The sequence below is a fragment of the Electrona antarctica genome (genome assembly GCF_951216825.1).
Source record: "Electrona antarctica genome assembly, chromosome: 13".
Classification (NCBI taxonomy): Eukaryota; Metazoa; Chordata; class Actinopteri; order Myctophiformes; family Myctophidae; genus Electrona; species Electrona antarctica.
The window spans coordinates 48,532,951-48,544,291 of NC_136794.1; the positions used below are offsets into that span (position 1 = coordinate 48,532,951).

An 11,341-nucleotide genomic window follows, 5' to 3' on the forward strand; every position below is an offset into this window, starting at 1 on the left:
TAATTATTTTAACTTGCAAACATTAATTGCAGCTACACATTTGCAATTAAATTATAATTATCAGGTACATAAGCCATAAGAACATGATCTGCCGTTTTGCACAGAATCATGCAAATTAAGGAGTCTTTTCAAAATCCGAAAAATAGTAATGTTCAAATTACTCCCAATATATTCACAAATACATCACAAAAGTGAAAAGAAAAATACACCATTTCTGTCTGAAAGCATTAGAATCGGCTCCAACGCGAATAGCATGCTAACAAAGCACACAGTAGCCAGTAGGTAAACAAGCTAAAAAGGCTAGCATCCATGCTAGGCCACATGACTGAATAATATAACAAACACGACGTTTTTTACTACAGAGAATACACGGTTGGGTTGTCAAAAAGGAGTTCGCAATCACGTCTCGGATTCTAAAGCACAAACCCAGTACTTACAGACGGATATTCAACCAGACGCTTCAACTAGGAGTAGAAATGAGCCGAGGAGAGGAGCTGCTTTGTCAACTCAAAAACAGGAAGTGCATGACGGAGAAAATAGTGGGGTAAGTCCCTGGAAGAGACCAGTAGGGGGCACTGTTTCACAAGAACTATGTCTAGCAGAGCTCAAAGAGCCGAACTAAAAGTCAGTGGTTCCCAAACTTTTTCATGTCAAGTACCCCCAAATTGACAGTGATTATCCTGCGGACCCCCCATTTGAAAAGACATGCCAGGGACCCCCTAAGAAAAGATTTTTACGTCTCTATAGCAGTGATTCTCAACCAGTTTAATTTCAAGGACCCCCAATTTGACATGCATATAGTCTACGGACCCCCATCTCTGGGACCCCAATTTATATATTGTAAAATCAATGTTAATTTAACTCTGAGATTGTACAAATGGAACAAAACGGGTCCATTTGGTTCCATTTGTACACTCTCAGAGTTACAAACCCATAATTGTCCATTTGGTTCCAAACTATCATTTAGCTGGGGACCCCCTGAAACTCCCGCAGGTACCCCTGGGGGTCCCCGGACCCCACTATGGGAACCACTGAACTAAGAGACAAAGTGAAGACATTTATTGTCTTCTCTCTTTTCGCTATTGATGACAGAACTCAATTGGGAATATTAGTTTGTGTGTTGTTGAAGCATCTTTAACTAATCATCGGGTTTGTGGAACTGGTGTTGAAGTCTGGAAAAAGGACAATGCCAGTGTAGTAATTAATTTAAAAAAGGAAAAAGTCCAGGGTGGGGCAGGACTGGAATAGGTGGGCGACCCTAGTCCCACATAGGCAGACATAATTATGGAGATCTTCACCAACCAATATGTAATTATTACGATTATAATAAGAGGAAGATTTCGGATGAATCCTATGTTGACAAACATACGTCTACTGCTTTGAAAACCAATGCAGATAGGCCTGCTCTAAAGTTTGTTTTAACCCCATTAGGCCTGACGTCGAAATTAAAAAAATTACAGTTTTATGATATTTCATGTCAAGGACGCCTGATGAAGGTCTGACGACCGAAACGTTGCAATAAAAACCAACCTAAGTGAAGACAGTGTGCGGGATTCTCTTTTTTCTACCTTTTTTCTACATGTCAAGGACCCCAAAAATGATATGTACCGTAATTGGCCACCGACCCCCATCTGAAAATATGTTCAGAGAACATAAGCAAGAACCCGCAGAAGCAAAGATTTCCGTTAAAAACATTCACTCTGAAAGAATATATATATATTCCAAATTTGCGCCACATTTTCACGATTTAAAAAAAATAGCAGACCTACAAGGTCGTAGCGCGGCACTCCGTTCCACCCAGTTTAAGACCCACAAGATAAATATTGATAAGTAGTAATTTGTCTGGCTACACGAGACCCTGACTGGCTTCATGATGGTGGTTGGAACACAACAATGGTTTTCTGAAAAACCCATGTTTCTATGTCAGTGATGCTCAACCTTTTTAATGTCAAGGACTCCCAGAATGATCTCTATTGGGCCACGGACCCCCATCTCAAAATATGTTGTTCCAGGGACCCCCCAGAAGCAAATATTTTAGTTAAAAACGTTCGCTCTGAAAGAATATATATTCAAAGATTTGCACCACATTTTCACGACTTTATTATTATTTATATATGACTCTAGCTGCAATTTGCAATTTTTTTATAATGGGATGAATCTAGAGTTGCAATACCTTCCATTGACTCCCTACTCATCCAAATTGCATTTGCGATCTGCTTGTATTAAACAACGTTAAACTCACCAACATTGCAGCTCTAGGCCAAGCTTGAATTCACCTCTTTCAATCTGCCAAGCTTTTGTTTCATTAAAATCCCCCGTAGACATGTTATGAGCTACTTTGTCAAAAAATAAGTGCTGGAGTTTGGAAGCACTCGTCGTAAGTCACTGAACGGCCCCATTTCGAATTTGCACATAATGCAAGAGGCAGCAGCGCGACCCGTTAACAAAAACGAGTGCTTCCAAACTGCAACACTTACAAAAAGAATCACCTGCACAGAATTTCTTGACAGAAAGTAGCTCATAACATGTCTACGGTGGATTTTTATGAAACAAAAGCTCGTCAGATTGAAAGAGGATAATTCAAGCTTGGCCTAGAGCTGCAATGATGGTGAGTTTAATGTTGTTTAATACAAGCAGATCGCAAACTCAATTTGGATGAGTGGGGAGTCAATGGAGGGTATTGCAACTCTAGATTCATCCCATTATAAAAAAATGCGGCTAATCAGACTCATAATTGTAATTTCCTCCTACAAATGAAGACATGTTTGTTTGTCTAGCTCTGACAGAAAAAACAACGACATTTGCCGTGTGCATTCTAGGGATGCACCGAAAGGGAAATTCTTGGCCGAAACGAATACAGAGTATTGGAAACAGTTGGCCGAATATGATTATTATATATATTTTTTCCTACCATTGCTGTCATGGCCGTACCTTAAAGCTACCTGATTTATGGCAAAATAAATGGTTATGGCAAAACTTAACTTAAATAATAATCCATTATGGGTCCATAAAACATTTATTCAGCTCTTTTGAATGCATTAATTGCATACACTATTCGGCGATATATTTTCTGCCTATTCGGGCCGAAACCGAATAGGCCGAAAATGCATTTTTAGCCATTTTCTGCCGAATATTTTCTGTGGCCGAATATTCGGTGCATCACTAGTGCATTAATTCATTCATTCATTCATGCTCCCAAGCAGAAGAACACCACAGATTTTGGTCAACCCCTGGTCTTTGCAGTGCACTTCATCAGGCCAAATTTAAAATTAAACCGAGGGCATTAACCTAGTTATTAATGGTGATTAATCATAATATATAGCAAAGCAAACTGAAATGTGATCATTGATGTGTTCTGCTCGCATGAGGCTCTATATTTCTCACCATCTGACTGCTTGGTCTTCTCTTCTGCCTTCTGAGCTGGAGAGTCTTTCGATGTCTTGGATCTCTTCTCAATTTTCCCTACAAGCTGACATTGGAAATTAAAACAAAAAATAAATAAGTATTTCGGAAGGCATCAAATAGTAGATGTTCAGAGCAAGTGCCACATCAGACCAAAGTTCACATTTTGCACAACTATGTGCATCAGTGAGTGCAATTACTGATGATTCTTTAAGTGATAATGTGCGGTCATACAATTAAAAATGTACTCTTTCACATTCGAGGTGAATTGTCTGTGCCCAGAGTTACCCAAAGGCTGTCTCTCCTGTGTCTACCTCTCAGCAATCCGTAAAGCCTGATTCATTAGAGGAAAGAGTCTGCCACGACTGCTCACATTCCTTAGAGACATAAAATGTAACTCCCCTCTTGTTCTGGGGACATGCTTCCATTCCATACCTTATTAGACTTGCCGCCGTCTGCAGAGGTCGGCGGGTGAACCGAGTGCCTACGAGGGGCGCGATCCTTGGCCTCACCGCAGCCCAAAAGGAACTTCTCAAAGAGGTTGGTGGAGCCCTGGCCCGCAGCTTCCTCCTTGGACACTTCCTCGTCCTTTGCCTTGTTGCCGCTAGTGGCCGCGGTGGAGGAAGACGAGGAGGATGAGGAGGCGGATGAAGAGGGGACTTTGGCCGGCGCCACAGAGGTGCCACTGTCCAGTCCTTTGCTCTTGGCCTTCTTGTTCAGAGTGGAGCTGTCACTGGAGTCTGAGGAGAGAGGGGTGGTGTCTTCACGCACCTTGGAGGCGAGGGTGAGGGTCTTCAGCTTCTGCAGGGCATCAGACTTCCCGCTCTTTTTGTCGCGGATGAGGTCCTTGATGCCCTGCAGCTTCAGCTCCTTGCCCTTCTTCGGTTTGGACTTGTCGTCTGACCGCGACTTCTCCTTTGCCGCGGCATCCTCCGCCTGGGCCTCGGCAGGCCCCTCACTCAGGTCCTCTTCCGCGTGGGCCGGGGCCTCGTCCTCCGACGACTCCACCCTCCTTTCCTTCTTCCCCCTCTTCTTCTTCCCCTCCTCCTCCTTGTCCTTCTTGTGTCTCGACCCGTCTTTGCCCTTGTCCTTCCTGTGCTTCTTCGATGGAACCGTGTCCTGCTCCTCTTCGTCAGAGTCCACCAGCCTCTTCTTCAGGTCCGCCTTCCTGCCCTCTTTGGGAGTGGAGGGAGGCGTGGTGCCCCGCTCCTCGTCCTCGTCGTCCGTCTCCGGTGCCGGCCGAGGCTTTATAACCTCCTCCTTCTGTTTGTCCTTCTTCTTTTTCTTCTTCTCCCTCTCCTTCTCCCTCTCCCTCTCCCTCTCCTTCTCCTTCTCCTTCTCCTTCTGATGGCGATGCTGCTCCTCCTCCTCCTTCTTCTTCTTCTTTTTCTTCTTAATGGGCATGTCGGTCGGCCGGTCCATGTCAGAGTCACTCTCTGAATTTGCGTCAAACACGTCACTTTTTGTAGGCAACTTCTGGATGGTCAAGAGGAAAAAGTGATTGTTTAGTTATGTGTTTACGCGCACAGTGATGCAATTTAAACCAGATGTTTGTGTCTTTATTGTGACCCCACCAGCACCAGACTCACCAAGGTCTTCTTATTCAAATCAGCGGCCTTCTTGGCCTTGGCTTCCACTATGGCCCTTTTATAAGCCAGAAGGACCTCACGACAGTCCTCCAAATGGGCCTCGGGCTCCCAGGTGTCATCATCAGAACAGTAGTTCTTCCACCGGACCCTGTAAAGCACCTCTCCCTGGATAGGAAAAAGGGGGGAAAAAAATAGACAAAAGGTCATGACCCCCTGTTGCACTAACATGAAAAGGTTTTTGGACAGCTCCAGGTATTTAATGTGGTATTGCATAATATTTGATTCCTGGTGTGTAAATCTAATTGTATGGGTAGAAAAAAAAAGGATGGTATGGGTGTGAGCATACAAATTCATGTTATAATATAAAATATCTACGTGCTGCTACACTGAATTAGACAAAAAAAATGCCTGAGTATTATATGGCTTCTCTTCTACCGAGTTCGGCTCAACACAATAGCAAATGATCTTCAAGGTAAATTTTTACAGCACTGCCAGCATAGACCATTCACAAACCATCACAAAAGAGACTCACAAACCAGTGGCGTTTCCAGGAATTACATTTTGGGCAGGCAAGAATTACATTTTGGACAGGCAAGATGTATTAATTGCCGTCTCCCCGCGCACAATCGTAGCACTAAAGGTTTTCAAAGAGATATACCTGCCAGACGAGTAGGATACAAAGGCTGAAAGGCATGCATTTACATTCCAATGGGTGATTGAGGCTCTACCGCAACGGCCCATCAGCTGTCCACTAATAGTTCTCAGGTCTTGTTTTTGTCCTCTCTTTTTTCATTGTATGGATTTTGGCCAGAAATGGATTTGGACAGGCGGACGCCTGCCCTCGCCTTATTGTAGATATGCCTCTGTCACAAACTAACTAGTGGATGTTTCCCGTCTTACTCTTTTCCCTACTAAGTGACTAAAAGTCATTTCCAGCTAAATGAGGAAAACACGGCTAAACTTCTGCATTGACAGCACGTGCACCATGTTTATGCAGCTAGTAAGGCACGGCATGATTTCTCCATGGCCGATAGACCCAAGATAATCAGGCCCACAGACGCATCAACAGACTACAACTTTCAGTTGTCAGTTTTGACCGTTGCATCAGCCTGGAACACTGCCAGTAAAGTGACTTCCTCTATGTATCCGCTTTCACAAACCGCGATCTCCCCCTCTTTCCAGGCTTGATATGGCACTGGAGCAAAAATAAAATAACCTAGAGTAAACTTGTTGGCAGCAAGGTTGAAAAGAGGTGACAAATAGCCTAAGTTAGGAGTTTGATAGCCCTGTGCAGACCGACCGCAGACCTCCAACATGCCACAGTATATAGCTTGGTGCATGTTAGGGCTTCAACTAGCGATTGTTGTCTTTGCACAGCGCTATAATTGTTTTATTATTTATTTATATCTCACCATCACTGGGTGTACAAAATAATTGCAAGGACAAGTAACTAAATGAAAATGAAAATAATTAAAAAGGCAATAACACAACAGGAATTCTCGCAACTGAAAAAAGGCAATAATTCTCACAAATAAAGTTTAGTTATGCGTCATTGAGGCCTTGGTTTTCATCATTTTAAATCACTCAGCCTACACTTACACCCATAGGGTGCTCCACAAATTAATTTAACAGTTTGTTGCTGAAATGTGACCCCTCCTGTCGTACAAACTATTTCCCCCCCGCAGCTTCTTTGTGTCTTTTGATGGCTGTACCCTACAACCGACATACTTAGGCAACCCGGCCTGGCGGAGAAATGTTCTATGTCTTATGTCCAGTCTATTCCATTGGTTGTCAAGTTTGGCATCGGGTAAAAAAAATTAGATCATAGGCCAGAACATAATCGGTGGGTAATTTAAGAAATGGACGTTGTAGCTGACAGAGGCGTATCTACAATAAGGCGAGGGCAGGTGTCCGCCTGTCCAAATCCATTTTCTGCCTGGCCAAAATCCATACAATGAGAATTGTATGGACAGCTGATTGTCCGTTGCGGTAGAGTGCGACCCTCAATCACCCATTGGAATGTAAATACATGCCTTTCAGCTTTTGTATCCTACTCGTCTGGCAGGTATATCTCTTTGAAAACCTTTAGTGCTACGATTGTGCACAGGGGGACGACAATTAACACATCTTGCCTGCCCAAAATGTAATTCTTGCCTGCCCAAAATTTAATTCCTGGAAACACCACTGGTAGCTGACTGTATTATATGCAATAAATAACTATATGAATTGCTAATAAATGTTAAATAGATAAGAGTGGCATATAAGTGCCCCACATTTGTGTAAACAAATTAGTTACACTGTGTGTAAACAAACAAATGTAACAGTGGTAGATAAAATGCTTGAGATAAAAACAAGCTTTTTCATAGAAGAGCAGCGCAAGGTCTCTTCTTAGATGGAAGACGAGATGGAGAGAAACAGTGTATTGCTAAGCCTTACATGTAAGCCATCATTGGGAAACTCCTACCCGTCATTCACTCTTAACAAGGATAAAAGCATTCTTAAGCTGGGGGCAGATTCTCTATTTGGACATTATTTATAACCCGTGTGTGGGACAGTCAGAGAGTGTAAATTATTTACACAATTATTTGCAGAGCCAGATATTATCACTGGCAGGCAACAGGTCAGTTCTGGCCCACGGGCATCCTGTTGCCTGCCACCTGGTCTGTACGTGACCAGCAAGGTTATGAAAATAAGGTTAGGGGAGCCACTTTATTGACGCACATCAGAAGAGGCCTGATCAAGGCCCTTAAATTACACATTGTGTCCCAGTCCAGCCCTTGGTTTCCCCTCCTCCATTTATCTAAACATGCCTTGACCTCGGGAGTCAGCATGTGGTAATGTTCATTCCATCATGATTAGTTCAACAAGAACATGTTTTATGAAAATGTGTGCCATGTTACAGTTGCCGATGTTTAACTGACTAAAGGTCTCCACACACCGGGCGCGAATCGGATGCGAATTCGGATTTTTAGCAGCGTTTCTCCATCGGTTTTCCGAAAAACGCGGCTGGTGTGCAACCACCTTTATCGTACTACTATTGACAGGCTGTAAAAGTTACAGGGAAAGTAGGCAGCTGTTTTGGTCTGGAGAGGTAGCAGCGCCCCACGAACCAGACTGGCTGTGACTGTAAACAAACAATGTCATGCTTACTTGTTAAGAGTTATGGTGGTAATGGCAAAATTACATAACTCACCTTAAGCCTCACTATGTAACTTTTTTTTTTTTTAATAAAAAAAATGTAATCTTGTAAACAACAATCGGGGTGGTGGTTGCATCGTCTCCCTGCTATTGTATTGAGACATTTTCCATCATGTCAAAGGTCATGTCTCACCTCCTAGACAGTAGGATCTGACAAGAAGTTTGAGCTGATGGTCAAGATTCAATTTAACCAGGCCGGCTCAGCTCAATGGTTAACATTTCAGCATATATTTTGAGCAGGACCCCGGGTTCAAATCCGGGGTAGGGGGAAAGTTACACATAGTGCTGCGCCTTTAAGTAGTAATACCTAACATAACATACACAAGAAGCTGGAAGTCCATGTAAATGAGTTTTTAAAAAAAGGCCGTTTCTTTGATTGCTCGTCTGAGATTTGCGAGAACAAAAAGCGAATCCTTTTATTTAGATTCGGTGTCGGAAACGGGCTTCTCTATAACCAACCATATGGCTAGTAGTAGTCTGCTCTGGCTCTGCATTAAAACATAAAATAAACAAACACTGCGACTATATGTTAACGGCCGTTAGCTAGCTATCAATATTACACTTGACTTGAACCAGAGAGACAATAATAAGGGACATTGTTGACATACAGATCGAGATCAGCATATTAAAAAAAAAGACACGTGCACGGACGGACGTTGCACTGTCTCTAAGATAGATGACTGACTGACTCGGCTTGGCCATTGTTTGTTCAGTAATAAATGCATGTTATATGATTATGTACAAAGCCTGCAAACGGTCCTGCCCTTTGTTGGCCTGTAGGCAGCGGACATCATCATGGCTAAAGTAAAGTTGTATATACTATATACCGGTAGTACCAACTACCAACTAGTTGTTGGTGGATGTGTTGATGCGCGCGTGCGTTTTGCGTGCGCACACACACACACACAGTGTCACACACTCGCAGTGTGCTTTGCACATCACACGGCTGTGAGAGGGTCAGTGTGCAACAGTACACATTATTACAACAACTGGCTGCTGGCTGCAGTGCAGCAGGGCCTCATCGTGGCGTGAATAATAATACGGAACAACGTCGTACCCACAGTAAAAAGTGAACACAAACAAACGTGTGTGACTGACTGTGTGTGTATTATTGTCCGATCGTAACAACAGACAGAGCAAAGAAGTGAAAGCCAGCCATGTTTGTGTGTGTGTGTGATCCAGCAGCAGCCCTCTATGGAGCCTTCCTTCCTCCTTCTCTTTACCTCCTCCACCCGCATGTCAATGATCCTCTCCACCTCGTACTGAGCCTCTTCCACCTCATCGTCCTGGTCGCTGTCCGCGCCGCCGGCCTCCACCCGCTCCGCTTCGCCCGCCATGATGCTCCGATTCGCCGCCGACGCCGCGCTGCTGGTTCCAGCAGCAGCAGTGGTGCCTGTGGTGGTGCTGTGTATGTAGTGTGTGTGTACAGTGTAATGTGTGCAGCAAACAAAGCCAAAAAAGGGAAGGGGGGGGGATAAATAAATAAAAGAATGAATGCAGCGATTTGTCCCTTTTTTGTTTACTCCGTCCTCCCCGCCGCCTCTCGCAACTCGTCTGTCAGACAGTCAGGCAGGCCCGAGGTGGGTTAGCTAGCTGCTAGCATCGGGGCTACTACACTACAGTAACAGCACTGTGTATTCTCATCTCTCTAAACCTAAACCTCGCGTCACCACCACCAGGCTGAGGCTTCCCTTCCTTCCTTAGTTCCTTCTTTCCTTCCTTCCCTCGCCTCCCTCCCTCCCTCCTCAGAACCGGTGGAAAGCTTAGTGGTGTCCATTCCAAGGTGGCCAGTGACATCCGAACTTACGGTGGGCCCGCCCCCGGCCTCCCACCACACCACACAACTGGATCCGCTCATTTGATTTCCACGCGCACATGCATTGCGCGCACATGCATGCAATGCATGTGCAGATGTGCATGGATATATAAGTATATGTGCAATCAATGCACATAGACTTATATACCTGAATATACGCACAAAAATGTATGCGCATCTATTCTGACTGCACATGCATGCAAAGTAGAATGACCGTTTCCGTATCCTGCCGTGACTCTCTAGAGCGGATGTGTACTGTTAAAGTGGCCAAGGGAATGATTATGAATCTGCTGCTGCAGCCCGCTAAACATTAGCCAGCGAAAAACATGGTGGTGGACTCACTGGATTTATGTTTAGTTCCTATAGTCTTAGGAGGACGACGTCATTGTGATTGGCTGAACTGATGAATTGAACATGGTGGACCCTCTTGTAAACACGTGTAATGCTTTATTGGGTCGTCCACACACAGTTAACAGTCTTTGTATTGAGTTTGTGCTTGAAATGTACTGTAATTCTGCAAACTGTTAAATATTTCAATAAATCAATCAAAATTGGCTGATTAATTTAATTCACTCTATTCATTGATTGATTTTGATTGATTGTTTGATTGATTGATTGAATACTTTATTTATTGACAGAATAAGAAGAAGGCACAGGGAAGTACAGTTCAATACAAGGTCTGCCAAGGCAATTAACCCAAGAAAGCGCTATAGTCTTGTTTCCATTGAGGTCCTTCATATTCAATTCATCAGAACATTAATGACATACAAATATATAGGCCTACACAGTGCTACTATACAAAAACATAATATGAGCGGTTAGAAATCAACATAAAATAGAAGGGGGGGACTTATACCTTTTTTAAGCCAATATACATCCGAGTAAATGGTGGACCTTGTTGTAAACAAGTGTAATGCTTTATCAGTGATTCGTCCACAGCAAACTGGTAATAAAGTATTCAATCAACCAATCAAAGATACTGTACAGTGCAGTGTTGTTTTTGAAGACTAAAACTAAGACGAAAAATGTTCGTCGACTACCTTTTTTCACTGACGAAAACTACATGGAAACTATATGAAAACTAAGCTATGATGACTAAAACTAAGACTAAGTATACTGCCAATTTCGTCAACAGATAAAAACTAGACTAAAATGTTAGGAAGGGACTAGTGGACAAGAGATCCAGTATAAGTCATTTTACACTTGGTTGAAAATAGCAGATCTACAGATCGGCTATTTTCAGCAAGTGTAAAAACAGTCATTACGGTGGCATCAAGTCGACTATAAATAAAAATACATCCATCAGGGAATGAGCAAGGCCACACAATACGTAGCT

At 43.4% G+C, this 11,341-nt stretch overlaps 1 protein-coding gene across 1 annotated transcript in view; it reads right to left on the bottom strand.

Moving 5' to 3' along the window:
* The window catches only part of mphosph8 (M-phase phosphoprotein 8), a 39,581-nt gene extending 29,683 nt beyond the window's left edge, over positions 1–9,898 (bottom strand). Inside the window, exons 1-4 of the mRNA XM_079519319.1 lie at positions 9,413–9,898; positions 4,992–5,156; positions 3,838–4,878; positions 3,385–3,469 (exon numbers count right to left, since the gene is read on the bottom strand). Of these exons, the coding sequence (XP_079375445.1) occupies positions 3,385–3,469; positions 3,838–4,878; positions 4,992–5,156; positions 9,413–9,526 (1,405 nt within the window). The 5' untranslated portion in view covers positions 9,527–9,898. The remainder of the gene's footprint in view (positions 1–3,384; positions 3,470–3,837; positions 4,879–4,991; positions 5,157–9,412) is intronic.
* Between the last annotated feature and the right edge of the window lie 1,443 nt (positions 9,899–11,341).